General features: G+C 41.8%; 1 protein-coding gene across 1 annotated transcript in view; it reads left to right on the forward strand.

Moving 5' to 3' along the window:
• Positions 1-21,515, forward strand: part of POU6F2 (POU class 6 homeobox 2) — a 902,251-nt gene that overhangs the window by 795,705 nt on the left and 85,031 nt on the right. Inside the window, exon 6 of the mRNA XM_086964856.1 lies at positions 5,495-5,701. Within this exon, the coding sequence (XP_086820982.1) occupies positions 5,495-5,701 (207 nt within the window). The remainder of the gene's footprint in view (positions 1-5,494; positions 5,702-21,515) is intronic.

The following is a 21,515-nucleotide window of genomic DNA, read 5'->3' on the forward strand; positions in this document are numbered from 1 at the left end:
CCGACTAGTTAGGAGAGAACAAAGGCCCTAACATTATGTTGGTTGTGCATTGACTTTCTGATTTTGCTGTGTTTATTTGTGGCCCACCATGTTCTTTTATTCCTTTGTTCCCTTTATTTGGAACTCACTAAGTAGATTTACTCAATCTGTATGTTTGCGCCCCAATACGTTTGTTACATAATAGTGGAATTATATTGATTATACTTAAACTGCACTGACAGGAGCAGTAAGATGTTAAGTGAATTGCTATTGCTTGTTTGTTCTTAATGTCGATACTTTAGCTGGCATTACTATCGTCTGTAGAAGATGTACATGTATGGGATTTTCACTGTATATTGTTTACATTATTTCCGAACACAAAATCAAATAAGATTCAAAAGTTTACTCAGCTAACCATACGTTGATCTCTACTGAATCAACCCCCTCTTATAAGTAACTACTTCCTCTTGTATGGCGTTAATCTATTTATTTTGATCTTGTGTTCCTAGTATGGGTGGGTGGAACTAATGATGTTTCTCTGTGTGTAATTCCGTGAAGTTACATAACAACTCTCTGAGATTCGACTGAGTTCCGCCAACGGGCAGAAATAAGTATGTTGTGCAACTCGTGCTGCAATTTAGCGCCAGTAGCAGAGCGGTGCTGAAAAATCTGCACAAACTGCACCATGGGGTGAGCAAGAGCACGCAGACATTCGAGTTGGTTTCACAGCCACTCAGGTAGAAAACCTACTATAGCGCCAGCAAATCTACTCAAGAAGCAACCCTCTGACCACGCCCGCTCTTAACCGCGTGCGACCGACCGCATTAGAAAATGGCACTAGGGGACGCCAAATCTCGCTCTCCTTTCAGGAGCCTCACGGGAAAAAGTTCTACCACTCGGCGATTCACAGAATTGGGTCGAAACTCTGCGTTACAAGAGTAACACAGAGTCACCAAATTCCACCAATTCCACCCCTAGTTCTTAACTCCTAAACAGCTCTTTAAAAAGTGATCTGCTGCCTAAGCAGTGAGTTCAACACCATCTTAATATTATAATGAAGAACTAAATGAATAACCTACATACAAGCATCAAAATGAACGTAGGTCCTTATTTACAGCTGTAGACCATTCTTTCAGGGCAGGGCAGGGATATACTCCCCTGTCGTGACCTAAGTGTGGGGCACTAGGACCCCGTGGGTCGAGTAGCAGGGGACAGGTCACCAGACCGGACATCCGGTCATCTGGGGGGCGGGGACAAGCAGAGGATGGGGATGACCAAGGGGAGTGAGGACGCCATCCCAGGGGTCTGCTGCAACTACGATATATGGCTGTACCTATGACAATAAAGGAATCTAAGCAACTGACCTGCGTGATGCGTCGTGCATGTACCGCTCCAGCACAAAGACACGACAACTGGCGACGAAGGACGGTGACGACCCCACACGCATGAGGATCGCGTCGTGTGAAAGAAGAGATCGCCGACAACAAGGAGCTACACGGGAGCCCACCCCGATCAGCGTCCACCTATGAAAACGACACAGCGCGGTAAGGAGCACCGGGAAGAAGCGCCAATGCAGGACAAGAAGCGTGAAGCTCTCGCGTTTGAAACTTGAAGAGCGAAGTCTCGCGAGAGGCGAAAATCTCGGCGGCCATTTTAGGGACAGGCAAATGCAGCCAATAGGAATGACAGGGCAACGCAGCGGCCATCTTAGAGTCAGGAGAAGCGAGATTTCGATCGCGAAATCTCGCGGGAACAAGGGCGGCCATCTTAAGTGGGACATTAAAAGAAAACAGCAATAGGAGCCACAGGACAACCATTTTAAGGGCAGGCAAAACGTAAAACACAGCAAACAAAGAGAAATAAAGAAATAAAAAGGGACAAGGACAGAGAAAGATCCCCACAACAAGAAATACAACAAAATAAAGAATGAAATAAGAAGAGAGAAGAACAAGAACATCACAAAACAAACTGAGACAAAAGAAATATAGAGGCAACAAACACAATTGCCGGAAACAAAGAGAAAGGACACAAAGAAAATAAAAGGAAAACAAGGAGGTACAATGGACACAAAAGAATCGGAAGGGGACCCTAAAGGATGTCTAAGAAGGATAAAAGGAAGTCAAGGGAACAAGCACGGATGACAAAGAGAAAATAAAGAGCAAAGAAGAGAAGACAAAGAAATAATACAAGTGCACACAAAAAAAAAAAGGAAAATAAAAGGAAAAAGGACTAAGAAAGCCCAGAAGAGGCGAAATAAAATACAAGGAAAAAGGACTAAGAAAGCCCAGAAGAGGCGAAATAAAGTAAAACAAAGGAAGGAAAAGGGACAAAAGATCACAAAGAGAAAAAGGAGAATATAAGGAAAAAGGACTAAGAAAGCCCAGAAGAGGCGAAATAAAATATAAGGAAAAAGGACTAAGAAAGCCCAGAAGAGGCGAAATAAAATAAAACAAAGGAAGAAAATAAGGGCCAAAAAAGAGCAAAAGGACAAAGATAAATGACAGAAAGTACGAAAAGTCAGTGAACAAGCACTAGAAATAGAAAAGAAGAACATAAAAGGAAAGGAGCAGAGGAAAGCAACATGGGTGAAACGAGACCAAGTACACAATACCACAGACAAAAAGAGAATCAAAAAACAGAGTCCGTGACCATAGAGGCGGGGCCCCACAAAGCGAGGCTCGTGCTCGACAGCGGCGCCACAAACATCTCAAGAGAATATCAGAAACAAATAAGAGGACTAGGAAAGCTGAAGGGGAGGAAATCACTACTGAGTCAAGAAATCATCGAGCCGCTAGACGCACCGACAGCCCGGGTAACACCAATGGTAGATCACCTAGAGTACTTGGATCCAACACTAGGCACGAAGACCACAGCAGATGCCGGCCCAGTAGGATTAGCGATAATGACCCAATACAAAGCAGAAAAGGAATCACCAAGATCGCCAATAGTGACGGACCACCAAGCACTAAAAATGATTTATGACAACCAAAAAACAAATGTACCACCAAGGACAGAAAGGTGGGGAAGAACGTTGATGGACTACGAATTGAAAATAATTAACAAGCATGAAAGAGAACAAAATCTAGCTGACTACATGTCCAGACATCCACGGCCATACAAAAAAGACGCAAGAATAAGGGCGGAAGATCACCTAAACCACATCCTAGAGAACAACGCACCAATACCAGCAACAATGTCAGAACTAGAACAAGAGACAAAAAGAGACACCACCATGATAGCGATCGAGAAAGTGTCGAGGCAACAAAGATGGAAACACACAAACAATAACAGCCTCACGGATCAAGGAGTCAGCAGAGAAGAACTATCAACGCTCGAGACAATAAGTGAAGAACTGTTAGAAGCAGAGAAAGGCATCTTGATGGAGGAGGCACGGAGAGTAACACCTTACAGACTGAGCAAGACGAGAAACAGCTCACACTTAGAGGAGCTGAAGACTGAAAAAAGAAGAAACATCAACGGAGCCCGCAACAAGCATAACGGAGGAGATAGAGGACAACGAAAGGAAGATGAAGAAGGCTGAGAAGAACATGCAAGAAACTACAGAGACAATTTGTTTGAAGAGAGACAAAGTGAGCAGGTTTTCTCTCTCTCTCTCTCTCTCTCTCTCTCTCTCTCTCTCTCTCTCTCTCTCTCTCTCTCTCTCTCTCTCTCTCTCTCTCTCTCTTCATCTATATCTTCACTTCTGGCAAATGATCACTATCAACGCTGGCTAGCAGTGACTGCAGAAATGTGTCATGAACATTTGTTTGTAACAAAGGGGGAGATGTCGTGACCTAAGTGTGGGGCACTAGGACCCCTTGGGTCGAGTAGCAGGGGACAGGTCACCAGACCGGACATCTGGTCATCTGGGGGGCGGGGACAAGCAGAGGATGGGGATGACCAAGGGGAGTGAGGACGCCATCCCAGGGGTCTGCTGCAACTAAGATATATAGCTGTACCGATGACAATAAAGGAATCTAAGCAACTGACCTGCGTGATGCGTCGTGCATGTACCGCTCCAGCACAAAGACACGACATCCCCTATCCCGGTGGACTACAGCACACGATATTTAGGGGTCTCCACCTATATGGCGGAGATCTCTGTGCTTTCTGGGAAGCCATTACCACACCGGCTCTGCTGAAGGTACTGTAGATTTGCTTTGATTTGGGAGTGTCTTTGTCAGAGTACCCACACTTCAAAGCTTTTTGTTTTACAAATACAAACTCCTATTTCTGTGTTTTCCTATTTGGGACGACAAGGGTTTCCTTTGTAATCCTCATGAACAGAAAAAAAGTATGTCAGAACGTCTTCCCTGAATAGGTGAATGGGCAGAGGTGCATACACAGATGGCCCAATATCTGTCTGGCCTTTAGTCTAAGGTTCATGCTGGCAGAGCCTGGTGAAGTTTTATAGGCAGAAACATGACAGCTCACCGGACTTTAAAAAGCAAAAGAGAACAACCCAGGAATTTATCACACAGGTAACTCTTCCACGTTTGTGGCAGAGTAACCTGTCCTACAAACTCTAAATAGGGCCCTTAGTATTTGCTTAATCAAAACTAGGGGTGGGCGGACATTTCCGTTCTGCCCACGGAATGTGCGGAAATTTGCACCTTCTGAAAGAAGGCGAACAACGGGGCGAATTTCCGCAAATTCGCGGGCGGAACGGAAGTTGGCCGCCCGCCGCCTCCCGCCCGCCTTATTAAAATATATTTAAAGGCTAAAATAAAACTTAAATAAAACTTACCTTATTGCGCAGCAAACGCCCCCATCGCAGCTTCATCTTGGAAACTGTGAAGCGCGGGAGCCTGCGCATGCGCAGGCCTGGCAAGGAATGCGCATGCGCAGGCTCCCGTACATTCCCAGTTTCCAAGATGAAGCCGGGATGGGGACGTTTGCGGCGCAATAAGGTAAGTTTTATTTAAGATGTATTTTAGCCTTTAAATATACTTTAATAAGGAGGACGGGAAGCGGGCGGTGGGCGGGAAGCGGGCGGCGGGTGAGCAGGCTCACGTAATAGAAATATTGTGGAGAGGCACAGCAATTGGTTCAATCTCCGTGCCTCTCCGCGATAGTACCTTCCGCGACTTCCGCCCACCATTAATCAAAACACAATCATCTGACAAGAGAGTTTACCCAGGTAGTTGCAACACACTAGTATGAATATTTCATCACTTTTCAGCTTAATCCACTTGATATGTCAATCGTGTAGTCAATACTCCCTGCAATAGAGCAGGCAGATTAGTCTATATTTCTCAGAAGTACTAGACCCTTTTGATGAGAATTGTGCTGTTTCCAGTGGCGAATGCCATGGACTTTGACAGTGACTGGAGGCACCAGGTTTGTCTGTAATTAAAAACAGTAATATAATATGAAATGAAGGCTTATCGATGCACTGGTTTGTTTAGAACTCAAATTCTATATGTGCTGAAAATATCAGATAATAAGCATAATGTATGTGTTTCTTTGGGCTAGCAGGCCTCCATGAAAAAAATATTTTTTTTGCTTCTTGCAGATAATTGGGACAATTCCATTAATGCCTAACCCTGTGTCATCCAGCCAAGCAGGAGGGGGCGCTCAGGGTCTTCAGGTGCAGCCAATCACTCCACAACTACTGACCAATGCCCAGGGTCAAATTATTGCCACAGTAATAGGGAACCAAATCCTGCCAGTGATCAACACCCAGGGAATAACGCTTTCACCACTCAAGCCAGGCCAGCAGGTAATTTGTATTTCTTTTTGTTCCATTTCAAACTTTCCCAACCTACTAAGTAACCATGCAATGAAATATTGGGTAGTAGAAGTTAATATATATATATATATTTATATATGTTCAGTTTTCTCATCATTACCAGGCTGGTTTACACTATGCAACTTTGATACATGATTGATACAGGAATGGAAATTTGTCAAGATGATAGTATTCTCCACAAGGTTTCACAAACATTGACACCCCAATGTGTATTATCTGAGGGGAACTAATCAGGTATCATCTATAGTTTCAGTTTCTTGAAAGCTCCTTATGACACCTTGATCTCTATGGAGCAGATGAAGCCAGTTAGAAGTCACAACGCTTGCAATTCACTAAATCACATGGTTTGTGAATGTTAAATTGCTAAGTAGCTGATTATCAAAACACAAAATACAATTAAAAATGCATTATCAATAACAATTTGGAAGATGTGTGGTTAGGGCATCTCTTGCAAATCTTATTTGCAATGCTATGTATCAATGGTTTCTGACCACAATTTGAGTCACAAACCATTGATAGGTTACAGACTCCTTAACAGAGGTGGTAATCCATTTGCAAAGGGGAGAGGTCCCAATGGGACTTCTTCCTCTTTGTGGATGTGAAAAGGTTTTTGGGGAGTGGGCTGTGGTCCTGGAGACCAGTGCCATCTTGTGCCAAATCTTAAACAGACAATTCTTTTTTTAATATATTTTTTTCCTAAAATGCAGATCTTTTTCCTTTAAGGAAAACGGGCTCCATTAAAAAAAGTTAGCAGCAGGCCACCATCCCTGTGATGACATCTAATCGGAGGGAAATCACACTCTGCAGCCTACCTCATGAATATTCGTGATTAAGGTTAAATTGTGACCCACCCCAAAGGGTGATTTTGTGAACACACCTATTAGTACATAGGTCAAAATTAGAACTACTTCGCAAAAAGTCAGTGTACAATTTGCAACCTCTGTTTGCGAATCAATTCTTAGAACATCTCTTGAGACAAAACATTTGTATCATAATCTGGGTTTTAAATCACACCATTGTGGAGTACTACTTCTTGGGACACTACATTGTAGACCACTACATTGTGTGTCACCGCCACATCCTGGTGTCAACTAACGGGAAACAATACATAAACTGCAATTAGGGCAAGTAATTAGTAATTATATTTTTCGTTATTTTATTTTTAAGGTATCTGCCCTTTAATTGTATGTGTAACTCCATTCTTTTATATTGTTACTTTATGTATTTATTGTGCTTTTCCTTACCCCAAACTTTTTTAGCCTGTATTCATTTGTTTGAAAATGTGTCCCTAATTTAACCCTAACATTATTTACTTTAAAATATTATTTGACTATATCATTACGCAAAAGTAACCTTAAACCATTTTTTTTTTAATGTATGTATTGTGAGTCAACTAATGCTAACATTACCCATTAACCTATTGTATTTTCAACAATGATTTGGCAATTTTAAACCAATATGGAATAATTAACTTAACCTTTATTAATTTATTGTTTTGTATTCAATTTAGTAAATATTCTTCTTTTCTACTTTTTATAAACAGTCGTTCTTTTTTAAAAATAATTTGTGTTTGAGTGGATTACAGTATAGAAAAAGAGAAGTAGCTAAATTTCATTATACAACTTAGATCAATATAACGATCAATTACTGCATACATAAGTAGAAACAAAAGTGCAAAGACATTAAAGTGCAAATAGTGCATCCGGTGATGAAACAAGACTCAGCAGCTTATGTCCAAACTAGTAATAAATTCATAATTACAATGATAAAGTTCTAGTTCAATTGGCCTTGAGGTGCTATCCTTGCCGGATCGAAAGATCCGTCAGAGAAATGCTGATACAATATCAATACAATGCCAAAATTAAAACACCCAAAGTATCGATGACATAAGGAGCGTATATAATCAATAAAACCATCTATTTCTAAATACATCAATAAAGTGCTAATACTAAAGAAATACAGTGCTAACAGTATAAGGTCAGGCAATATATCGATAGCAGCATAATATTTATACTCTGAAATTAAAGTACAAGTAATCAAATACCACATAGATAATAATCTACTTTTCTAACACATTGAGGGTATAAATGACTATGTACATTTTAAAATCCATTATTGAAAAACCCTAACCATATTGCTACTAATCTTCGAAGAGACCCTATCCGCTTGGCATATGCTTCCTCCCATATATATATCTTAACCATCTTTTCTTGCCATTGCTGAATCAACAGTATCTTATTGGACTTCCAGTTTTGTAAAATTAGAGACCTGGCTACTGCAATAGCTGTTGAGCAGAAATTCTGTTGATATTTTGAGAAATGTTGGACCTCTATTGAACACCCACAAATAGTTAATTTAATAGTAGGAATAATGTGGACTGATAAAGGTAGACATTGATTAATCCTCGAAAAAACATCACACCAGAATTGATATAGATCGGGACAGTAGAAGAAAATATGATTCCAGGACCCTATCTTTGGGTTCTCCATCGAAAACAAAACTCCGAAGAGGCCGGAAAAATTTTGTTCAGTCTTTTAGGTGTATAATAAGTTAGCCATCTTGGCAAATAGGCCATTCTTTGATAGTTAGCAGCTCTAAGCGCTTTATGGCCTACTTCACATAGAGACTGCCATTCTTTTTGCTGACACTGCAACCAGTTTCTTTCAGTAGTTTAGGAAAAAAGTTAGCAAGCACTTTCTGCTGGTCCAGCTTTATTAGGCAAGAATACCACCTGCCTACTTTACATAGGCCCTGTCCATATAGTTAAATAAATATAAAGCTTCATTATTAGTCTAAACAGTCATTTTTATTATAAAAAACAATAGCCCAAAACATTGTTGTAAACTGTAACCTTTTGCTTTTATTTTTTATGTAAATTACATTCATTTTAATAAGTTGCCCTTTATTTCTTTTTTAAAAAGGTATTTAATTATTTTCTAAATAACATTTATCTGTAATGTAATTTTATTCCTACTGTTAAAGGTATAGTGACTCATGATGTAATGATCACCGCAATGTAGATCCCACAGTGCAAAGTCCCAAAATGTAGTGGACTTGATGCATTGGGGTTTTACTATTTGGCACATGTTTTAAGAGTGAAAGTCATACGTGTTCATCAGTACACCAGATCAAGGGGATGTTTTTTGTGGAGTCAACTAGTTGCAGCCAAGGATTATATCAGACTACAGAGGCCTTATTTCTAAGCTATAATATGCCCACTACTGGCCATCTGGAGATCTAAGAACACCTGGCAGATGAACTTGACCAAATCTTTGTGAAATACATTTTCATATAAGCTTCTCGTGAATGGTCAAAACATTCCTAGTACAACACTTTAAGGGCCTGATTACAACTTTTGGTGGTATGGGAGCATGTGGCATGCCACCGCCGTACTCCTGCACCGTCAAGAATTGCTGACGATTGCCTGCCAGATTACAAGTAATTTTGTGGTCCGGCAGGCAGGTGACATGTCAGTCCTGTGGCCTTGCTGTTTAAAGACTCATTGTGAGCCTTAAACAGGACAGCCGAAGGACCACCAGTGCACATTCCTCCATGGGAAGGAATGCACCATGTCGTTGATTCCTTCCAGTGCAGGAACTGGGGTGCAAAATTACAGGGGGCACAATATGTGCCCCCCTGGATGCACCCCCATGCACAGGGGCAAGAGGATGCCCCATAAGGCGCCCTTTCTTTCCTCCCCACCAGTAGTTACATGGAGGAAGAACCTCCATGAAACTGCTGGCAGTGAGGAAAGTCGTAATATGCTTGGCGGTGCCTCAGTGCACCACGAAGCACATTGCAAACTTCAGATTACTGTGGGACTGCGGATCCCTGACGGTTATGGCGGTGCAATGTTGGTCTGACTGGCAAAGTCCTAATAGGGTGGTCCTACCACCGGTATTGTGGTGGCTGGACCGCTACGCCCTCGCGAATCTGGCGTTTACTCATAATCAGCTCCTAAAGACGCAAAATAGCTAGAAACATCAGCCCTGTCAGACGAACATTACCTACAGAGAAAAACATTTTTTTAAACTGACCATTAAAGCTATTGGGTAGTGGAAAAATATCTTGCAATTACCTGACCAAGTAATTCCGGTAGATTTAAGAGGTGTGCAAATGGTGTTTGCACCTGTTTTAGAAGAAGTGCCTGGCAGGAGTGCATGTTTTGCATTTTCCAGTTTTAGCAAAACAGTTACCACTGCCTTTTAACAGATGATACCACAAACACTAAAGTAAAATACAAAATGAATGCAAACCTTATTTTTACGTTTCTCCCCATTTTTTATGACTAGCAAGGTAATCTAATGTAAAAGCAAACCTGATGCTCAGCACAAATGTTATTTGCACTTTGGTGTTTTGCATCTGCATTGAACACATTAGTCTAAATGTAAACCTCCTTCTTTGGTAGGTAAATCTGTGAAGCAGAGCTAGGTAACTGTCTGACAAAATATCATCAAAAATTTCACCAAAACATACGGAGGACACAAATATCAAACATGTATGTAAAAATGTTGACAACAAAAATATAGGAGACTACAATATCATCAGAAAATAGGTGGAACTTTAACTATTATGTACTAGATTGACCTTCAATCATAAATTAACTTTAAAAATATTTTAATTAAAGGATGCATACTTATAATGTAAAGCATATATTAAAAAAAAGTATAGCTTACAACAATAAAATCATGTTCTACATTTAAATAATTACTAAAAAATATTAACATAACATTACAAAAATATCTAAGCAAGTAATAAATATGACTGATAATCATTTATTATGATTACAAAGACTAGATATTAAAATATCTAAAAAATATTTCGAATATCACCATCAATGTAAAAAAGCTATCACTACAAAAAAACTTATATGAAGCTAACTTTTAAAATTAAAACATAAAATGCATATTAAAACAATTAAAAGAAATCAATTAAAATGTTTCACTTGGAGTATTCAAATTCACTGACCAACAGGACTGTGGAGGGGTCAGATTCGCTGTTCCCATTCCAATCTTTGCAACAGTAGGGAAAGCGTTGGATTTTGGCTGGGCTAACTATTCCACCTTCAATCTGGCCAATAGTAGAGAAAGTGTTGGACTTTGGAGGAGTCAAATTTGCTTTTCCACTCAGACGTAAGCAAACATAATGAGCATGTTCATTAAATATAAAACAAATAAAATGCAATTTAATTAATTTCAATTTTATATTACAAATAAAACGAGAATTATATAAATCATATTTTTTCAATCTTTTCAAGTAAAACAATTCCTACCTTACTTCACTAAAAATGAATTTTGACAACCAATTGGAATTAATATTATATTAAAAAATATAAAGAAAATATTAATGTACATTAACAATTAAATAAAACAAACATTAATACAGGTAAATAACAGATGAACTAACACCGTTAACATTGATACAACAATTAGCAATTAATTAAAAATCAATAAATAATTTAAATATAATTTCGGTATTTAAATAATTAATTATTAAATAAATACAATCTTAATTAAAAATTACAAATTAAAAACACTCCAGCCTTAATCTCTTACAAACCTAACAGTGCACTACTAAATTAACAGTTTCCAATTAAAGTCAAAAAAGTAAATCTCATACACAATTTTACAAAAGATACTAAAACAAACAAACACAAATTTTATTACAATACTAATAACTGTAAATAAAACCTCAAGGGGAAAAAATGTTAAATGAAAGTATTTAAAATAGTTAAAAATATAAATAAATATACATTAATATTTAAAAATCTGAAAATAATACACATTTAATGTTTAAATACAAACTTTTTTTATCTATTTGGAATTAATAAAATAATGTAATATAAATTGCATTGAAAATAATTATTTTCGGTGGAAATGTATTTTAAGTTTAAACCTCAGCAAAATAATAGTAATTTAAATCATTATATTTCCATTAAGAAAGATTTCACCAAAAATGAAGTCATATATGAACACAGTTAAATTTAACTCTTGCCGCCTGAATCAGCCTGTGACTGCCTAAGGTGTGCCTTTTGGCTCTGCCCGCTCCTTTAACTATTTTACTGTTGTCATATGTAAGGTCGCGTTTTGTACGTTTGGGTCACCATTTCTTTTGTATATCACACTAACCACCTATTTTTCTCATAAATGTTATACCAGTCTGCTTATAATTTCCTGTCGTAACCTAGTTCTTTATTTTACTGTTTATGTGCTGTCTTACATTGCGCTTTCAATTGCCTGTGTTAATTTAACCCTTTGTTAAATTTTTTATGTGCTGTTGAATGTTTGTGTCAGTCAGCACTTCTATTCCTGTACTTGTTAGCCCCTCACACTTTTCCACCATTTTGCTGCCCTCAACGATCCTGCCCCCTGCCGGCTAGCACTCCTCTGTCCTCCAGGACCTACTTAATGGAGGCCACAGCACAGCCACGCTGCCAGCGCATCAAAGGCATGCCAAAGGCAATCCAGTCTGTGTCCGTCCACTCCTGGACTGTGCCCAGTGCCAGGAACCCTGGGTCTCCTGACATCCATCACTACAACTTCCCGAGCTCCTAGCCATGGCCTCCTGAGACCACAACAACAACTGCTGCATCTCCTCCCTAAGATACATGGAAGGACCCTTGGCCTGCCACTGCTGCCGGTTCACCTGCAACACTGAAACCCTTTCGCACCCATGCAGCCATCCTCCAACCTCTCGGAACAGATCCAGTGCATGCTGCTCAACATCCGACCCTCTGTAAACATTACACAGAATTCTGGGACACCATCAGCACTTCCACCCCTGACACGATGTTCATCACCGAGACCTATCTCAAACCATCCTCAAACCCCGACATCACGACAACAGCGCCCCATGGCTACAAGATGATACACAGAGACTGTACCAGCAAACACGGATGAGGCATCATCATCATCCACAAGGATACCCTTCAATGCACCACCACAGAAGATGACATCACATCAATCAAGGAACACCTTAACTTCCAAATCTAAATCAACGCAAGCACAACCATCAGAGGAGTCCTCGTCTACAGATCCCTGGGCCCCTGCCTCGGCCACTGCAACACCATTTCAAAACTCATCGCCCCTGGCGATCAACTCCAAGCACTACATCTTCCTCAGCAACCTAAACTTCCTCCTCGAGGACCCCAATGACATCAATTCCGCCAGCCTCCTGGAAAGCATGAGCAACATCGCAGCTGGTCACCAGCCCCATGTACTTTGCAAGACACACACTGGACCCCATCTTCACAGCCAGTTACAGAATCAAATTCAGACATGCCCTGAGCTCACTTGTACCGACCACAGCATCATCCATTTCACTATTGCAGGTTCATCAGAACCCACCTCTGAGCCCTCCACCCCTGTCCACCACAGATGGAACAAAATCACAGACCCAATGGACCACCACCCTCAGCACCACAAGACCCAACACGACCAGCAACCTTGGCCTAGCCATCCAGAACCTCTCTGACTAGATCTTCAACTGCACAGACACAGTTGCCTCCATTAAAATGGCCAGGAAGAGCAGTAGATCCAACAAACAGGCTAGTTAGTTTACCCTCAAACTTTGTGCTCTCAAAAGTGAATGCAAGCAGCTGGAGAGACGATGGCACTCCAGCAGGAGCCTCTTATACCTCACCAACTTCAAATTTGCCCTCACCACCATCTCAAAGAAACCAAAATGAATGGTGTAACCATCCGCATCGAGTCAAGCGCCAGTCACATAAAAGAACTCTTCAGCATTGTTAGAGAGTTCTACTGCCCGTCTGCCACAGAGAACACGATCCCTCTTTCCCAAGCCGTCTGCATATCCCTGGCGGACTACCTCCACAACAAGATAAAAGACATCTACAGCAACTTCGACCCATGGCCAAAAGACTTTGGCTACCTCCCGTCATACACCGATTCCTACCCCCACCCTCACCTGCTCACCGATTGGACATCGCTCTCCATGCTGGACTCTACAGCCATCATGACCTCTATTCACATTGAAGCACCAATCGACCTCTGCCCCCAACATGCCTTCAACCTGGGACAGAAGTAAATCAGCAGGGCACTCACCAACATCTTCAACTCATCCATCACCACTGCCACCGTCACTAACACATGGAAACACTCAGAGGTTAAATTTCTGCTGAAGACGCCTTCCACTGACCCTAGCGAGCTCAAGAATTACCACTCCATCTCACTGCTCCCCTTCCCTGCAAAGGTCCTGGAAAAAGTCATCAGTCACTAGCTCACAGATCACCTGGAAGGAAACAACTTACTCAATGTCTCCAAATCTGGCTTCCGCATTGATAGTCGCAACCAATGACATCCGATCCATCCTCGACTGTGGTGATCCGCAGTCCTGATCCTCCTTGACCTTTCAGTGGCCTTCAATACCATATCCCACCACACCCTCATTACCAGATGCCACTATATCCGCATCAGAGGAAATGCCCTCAAGTGGCTCACCTCCTTCCTCACAGGACGCACGTAGAGAATCTGCCGACCGCACTTCCCCTCTGAACTCAAGAACATCATCTGTGGTGCCCCCCAAGGCTCTTCCCTCAGCTCCACCCTCTTTAATGCCTACATGACTCCATTGGCCAACATCATCCACACTCTCGGACTCAACATCATCTCACACGCTGAGGACACCCAGCTCATCCTCTCTCGCTCAGGGAAAACACTGCCACCACCAGATCAAACTTCGGGAACGCCATGACTAACATTTCCGACTGGATGATGTCCAACTGCCCGAAGCTTAACACTGACAAGACTGAAGTGCTCATCCTCAGAAGAAACACCTCCCCTTGGTGGCCCACTATACTCGGACCCTAACCTACTCCCACCGGCCACGCCCACAGCTTTGTCATCATCCTGGACAGGGATCGCTCTATGAAGTACCAGGCCAATGCAGTAGTCTCCTCCGGCATCCACACCCTCTACATGCTTTGTAAAATCTTCAGATGGATCCCCGTCAAGACCAAGAAAATAGTGACTCAAGCCATTCTTAACAGGCACCTGGACTACAGAAATGCACTCTACGCCAGAACCACCACAGATCTCTTCAAACAACTCCAGACCATACAGAATGCCGCAGCCAGACTCGTCCTCAACCTCTCCAAATGGACCAGCATCACCACCCATTTCAGAAGCCTCCACTGGCTCTCCATCTAGAAAAGATGCCAGTTCTATATGCTGACCCATGCCTACAAGGCCCTCCACAACATCGGACCCTCCTACTTCAACTACCACCTGACCTGACACCAACCGACCAGAGACAACTCCGATCTGCCTCCATCGCCCCCTTTTGCACATCCCCGCACCCGTCGGAGTCACAGTAGAGGTCGTTCTTTCTCCTACCTCGCTGCCAAGTCCTGAAACGACCTCCCGCTCCACCTCCGGACCTGTCCTTCTCTGGCCCACTTCAAGAAGGGACTCAGGACCTGGCTCTTTGACTAAGGCTTACTAGACCTCAGTGCCTGGATACATCCAGGGTGATAAGCAGCGCTATACAGATAATGGTTGATTGATTGATTGATTTAAGATCTAAAATTAACAAAAGGCAAGTTTGCACTATCAACAACCTTAATATGAACATCCATCGATACTGAAATTGCTTATTTACCACAGAAAGCCAAAACATGTTTCAAACATACATAGCAAATATTGCTGAACCCCAGTCAAAGGAGCTCAGGCCTATAATGGAAGACACTTGCCTGATTACCCTCAATGCATAACACATAAGAAGATGGTATGCACCTGCAGACACTCACCTGAAACATATACAAAAGAAAAGCAATATTATCAACACTAACCACCAATCACAGATTAATCCATAGACCATGGACTGTAGAGGTCTGCCTAAAACACATACCCATGCAAGACCTCAGGAGGAAGATTAGATCATACAGGAAAGGGATGCCCTGGCAAAGGACTACTCAGTGACTACATTGACTGTGAATGCATTCAGAATTCAGTTTCAAGAGGAGGTTGATCAATGCCCTTCAACGCCTAATCATGCCTCAAATCACATTCAAGGAAAATAGCTCTTAACCCCTTGGTGATGCTTTCTCTCAATTATTATTAAACAAATATGTTGGGCCCTGCACTTATAATAAGGCATCATGTAAATTAAGTGACTCTTACCCACTTATTATATGATGCCAACTTCCACAGCATTCTCTAAACATTGCCAAGGCTCCTGGCATGCTTGAACGCTCCTGGCATGCTGCAGCCATGCATACTTCTAAGTGAACCATTCATGCACACAAACACTTATTACCACTTGCACTTCAAACCACTTATGATTCTAACTATGAATGCTGTCTGAAGACATGTCTGATGACACTATAACATAAGCACAACAAACAAAGTAACAGGACATATGTATTGAAAGGGGGCACCAGGCATCAAGAAATGCTTTGGTGGTGCTCAAATAATTATCCACCTCTGTGAATATGCAAGAGCCAGGTACAGCTACAGAGGATAGGTGACCTACTGCAGGTATGTCTCATGAGTCACAATAGGGTTTTTAACCATTGAAAACCTATCCTGGATGACCGGCAACAATGTCAACCAGAGTCAGTGTGACAACACACTAAAAACACAGGCAGTCAGGAAATCACCACAACACATACATCTTGGAACAGCTGCTGAACATAAGGGAGTGTAAGTAGCTAAGGGGGTTCTTGGCTGACACAAATACAGGTAGGACTGATTAGTCACCTATAAGCTTCTATAGGAGTGCATAAAATACTGAGAATCCTCAGGAGTCTTCTGGTTATAGCCAGTGGAAATACACTCACAATTCAGTTTCATACCAGAGATCCTGCATAGGATTAGGCTAGGATTAAAGGGCCAGTGTAGTCAACAAATGGTTTCTCTGATCTCTAAAAACAGCCACAGCAATAGTTATTGGGATGGACAGGTGGGTGGCCCACAGTGCCACCTATTCCAAGCGGCTGAGAACAAATATCCAGCAGTCCAATAGCATCATGCTATTAAACCGATAAAATACGTCTTTCCTGTTGTTCTGTCTACATTCTATTGTACACAAAAATATTGTCCATACCCCATAAATTTACAGTCATACATTTTCCCTTACTATGTGTCTCATGTAACACTGCCAACTTCTACCTTGACCTTTCCCTGACCAACTGCACTTATCACCCTTCCAATCTATGACACTTCACTCAAAATGACTATGCCCCGGTCCCTTGTTGGTAACTCAAGACCCCCTTGACTGCCTAAGCCCTGATCTTTGCCTTCTTTCTCTCCAGGCCTGTTCTTGAATCCCTTGAGCCTGGGGACTCTTCAGCCTATCAATGTGTTGGTAGAGAATATCTCTACATCATCCATGGGCTGGGCCATACTCTATGAGCTTAGGGAAGCTGCTACATTCAGCTTACCCCAATTCTACTGAACTTCTGGTGGAAGACTTTCCGACCGCCCAATCATAGGCTCTATGCTTTCTGAGCAACCTCTTGGAATGCCACAGTAGCAGTTCTAACCTCAGGTGTGTCAGTCTATGCTCTTCCTTCATCTTAGTTTTCATTTGGGGGTGCAACAGTCTTACCGAGTGTTGAAAGCTTGCTTAAATCTTTTTTCATGTTAGATGGTGTCCATTCTTGATAGATTAATATGTGTGAGGCATTGCTGTTCACATGTCTATTAAATATGGGTATGAGTGTTTAGGTAAATGCTAAGAAATACATGCTGTTGGTGTGCCATGTTTCTTTGTGGGGGGGATACTGATACACTACACGGACAAGAACTGAGTAGAGTGCCCCAAAATTTCAAAAAAAGAATTCACACAGAACAAAGATAGATCATTTAGGGTGGGATACAACCAATCGAACTGAACATTACCTCATGAGACAGAAACCCTGATGAAGTAACTGGGTTACACTCAATTGACAAACACATTTTGGAATGAAAAGAAGACCAATCAAAGAACTTTGTGGAAATGCCTTTATTGACTCTAAATGCTTTTAGTAGTGTGGGAACCTTGCACTGTATTATGTTTTGGAAAGACTGTTCTTATTTGGAGAGCAAGGGTGTAGCTGTTCTCCCTCCTTGTTGAACACCAATAAAGGTGTATACCCGGAAGATTGATTTAACCATTGTGAAACATATTTGTACTTGTCATTGGTGAGCTCTATCGGCCATCTGGCAATCCAGACTTGTATAGTTCCTTATTGTGATTATAGCTGTTAAAGATTGTTAGCTTATTTCATCACAGCCCTTGTTAAATTTAGGTGTTGGAAAAGGTTTTGCACTCTCCGTAATAAGCAGCAACCCTCTAGTCACTTCAGATATACCAAAACCTCTTCTGATATTGCTGCCACCAGGGTGCTCCTTTCTTTGCTGATCACTAATTAATAATTTCAGGGACCCCCCATAAGCCCTGATGTTGCTGCCACCAGGCTGGTCCTTCCATTCAGAGTGCAAAGCAACCACCACTTTAGAGGCCTCCCACACCATACCCCATGGATGGCAGAAGAGCATAACAGTTTGAAAGGGACGAAGAGGTGTTCGAGATTCCAAAGGGTCATTCCTCTAATGCTAATGTTTCATTTCAATTAGAAACCTTTGGCATCACTAGCAAGCATGCCAATTGGTGACAGCCTCAGCATGGCATGCAATGAACGCCCTGCACTGCCCACCCCCACACCATGGCATATAAGCATGTTTGACTCCATTGGTGCCTGGTGTCCATTGGCTGCACCCAGGTTTAGAGAGTCAAGGAGGGAGGCTGTGGGAGTCCCTTGACTTCAGGTATGCTGCATGATGAGCTGGTGCTCCCTCATGAAGGACCTGCTCACTTGGTTGGTGGACATGCACAGTCTGGTGTGTTGGTAAAGCTCTGCTTCAACAGAGGGGAGATATGAGGGCTTTGAAAAATTCATGCAAGCTACCAGATCACTTCCATAATTGAGAGTGGCTGGCCTTTATATCCCAGTTGATGTGTGCTCAATGTTGGCTGCAGGGGGTGTGAACTTGAGTCACCTACAGAATAGATATTACATTTGTGCTTGTTTTGGGAAAGCTGCAAGGTACGGACAGCCAGTAAAGGTGCATTAGCAAAACAGCTCAGCAGTCATGCAGGCTGGAAATTCTGCAGAACCAAGTTGTGCAAGGTGGGGAGTCATCAGGAGGGAAGGTGACAGCTGTACGATGGTTCTTGGCACTGTAGCACAGGGTGTAAAAAGGATCCTAACAGAATAGTGCCCTCAACTTCTGTCACTACTTTGTCATCTGTATGGTCCTGCCAATTACATTGGTAAATCATCCAAATTAATATTTATTTCTGCTTCACCTGCTCTACCATATACAATGACACAATAATGTTCTTCACACACCTCTATTTCAGACACTCTTCTTTGATTAGGGACCATTTGAAACCTTCTAAATATGGTGACTGAACAATCTTGGTGGCACTTGGCGATTTGTTGGTCAAATATGAAAGGCTTCCTTTTGACCTAGCATTGAACTGGACCTTCTGAATGACTCCTTTCTGTTCTAGTGCTAAATCTTCAAAAACTGGTTTGTCCAGCATTAGCCCCTTTGGGAGAGGTCACTTCGGCAGGTCACTTGATGATCTAGCAGTTAATTATCAAAGGCCCGGTATGCCAAAAGTCAGCTTCAATGGGACCTTACCCTCTGGATGTCTATGTGTTAGTGAGCCAGTGTTGTCATTGCTTGGTGATTGACAACGGTATTGCCCTAATATTGCCGGGTCTCAAAGCAAACACACTGTCCTAAAAGTAATGCCTCCTCCTTTTAAGTAGGTGAAAACAAAGTCAGGGACCTTTGATTAGTTTAGAGTTTACTGGCTTAATTGCAGCTGTAAAGTTGGATTTCACAACGAATACTGTGTAATGGGGTAAATCTAAACATGCAGTTAGGATTAATGAGTGATTGTGCAAATCTGAACATGCAGTAAGAATTACTGAGTGATTGGGGATATCTAAACATTCTTGATGGTGGCAATTTTTGACTTACGGTGGACACATGATGCCCATGATTAGTATATTGGTTCCAATGGCATACTGATGGCAATCAATGACCAATCGCTTTCACCTATATGATAGCAAGACATATTGGCTTAGTCAGTGCTTGTTTAACTGATTTTGTTAGCACAATGAGTGTTTCGTACTCCATCATCATCAACCAACTTTATTCGGTTTTATGAGTAAAACCATAAAGGTCAAACAAACATGATTAAAACGTGTTCCACAATACAAGTTAACAACTGTTAATACATCAAATTACACTGGGTTTATAACTAAAATACATAGATTACAGTTCAGAAATTAATCACAACTTAACCCGAGTCTTAGGGCTGCCCTTAAAAAGTTAAATGTGTACAAAACAGTATCTATAGAAAGAAGTTATAAAAAGATAAAAGCTGGTTTAACTCTCCTGAAACCAGCCTTTTTAGGGATAATAAATAATTTTCTGGGAAGATCATAAAAACTGCAGAACATTAAAAAGTGCATCATGTCCTGAGGAGACTCTCCATCGCAGCCACAGGGCATTAGACACTGATCTCTGTGGGAGCCACAAGGTTAAGCCAGGAGATAGTGGAATAGATCGAGCCGAAACCTCGTTCATAAAAAACTATCATAAATGCTTTTGAGCCCTAAAAGATATGGTTCTGTGGTTGGCACCGTTTTTAACATAATGTGCCTACGCACACTGGGCTTTCACAGCTCTACTTCCTCTCTTTCGCAATGGCTCCTTCTTGAAAAACACTCTTTGGCCCATGCATAGTCCCTCTTGCATATACTCTCCGGATTAGTGAATAGTTCTGCTCTGCCTAGCTTTAAAAGGCCTACTCTTATGTACTGAAGCCATCAAATGCGCGAAAGATGGTCAAACGAAAGACAGTCCTTTAAGATGTATTTGCTAAGTGTATTTTCCTGCTGGGCCCAAATCCTGAGCCATAATGCCAGGGGATGAACCCAATTCTTCTGAGAGGAAAGGCATCCCAAGTTCTTCATGCACAACGTACGAGGAAATACTTTGCGGCACAGAAAGGGCCAGTCGCAGGAAAGAGTTTTTGGCTATTTGCAGGGCCCCGACCCCAATATGGCCCCAGATCTTGCTCCCGTAACTGGCCTTTGAAATACATTTTGCTTGGTAAATTTTCAGGAGTGCCCCTATTTGTTTCCATCCCACTCTAGTAGCAAAGTAGAAAACAGCTGCAGAAGATTTAACTAGTTTCCTTTTCTTTCGGGTAAGCAAGGGGGACCAGCTCAAGAAGTCCTCGAACATAACTCACAAATAGATCCTAGCTTGAAGGTAAACTGCTTTGATGTACTAGGTCCCACCAGCATAATAAACGATTTTGAGAGATTAACCGTCAGGTCCAGGTCCTCCATAAAGTGAGTAAAAGAACTCAATAAAAGTTGTATGCCCCTTGCTGTCCTCGGCATGAGCACCACGTCGGCCGCGTATAGTAGGACTGGCAGACTGCTCTTGCCTACCTGGGATCAATCGGCCTTTGTGGCCAAAAGTGCCTTTTCTAGAAGGTTAATATATTATTTAAAAAAGAAGGGTGCTAGTATGCACCCCCGATGCACCCCTCTGTTAATGTTTATTTACCGGGTGACTTGCATGTCTTTTGTATAGCGAACAGCCGCCCTTGAGTCTCAATGAAGGTCCTTGAGAAATAAAATAATGTTACTATCAATGCCAATAGTATACATCAACTGCCATAGCTTAGATGTATTGACACAATTGAATGCTTGGGATAGGTCCATAAAGGCTAGGTATATGGTGCTGGA

This window comes from Lissotriton vulgaris, chromosome 4_1 (assembly GCF_964263255.1).
Source record: "Lissotriton vulgaris chromosome 4_1, aLisVul1.2, whole genome shotgun sequence".
NCBI classification, from domain to species: Eukaryota; Metazoa; Chordata; class Amphibia; order Caudata; family Salamandridae; genus Lissotriton; species Lissotriton vulgaris.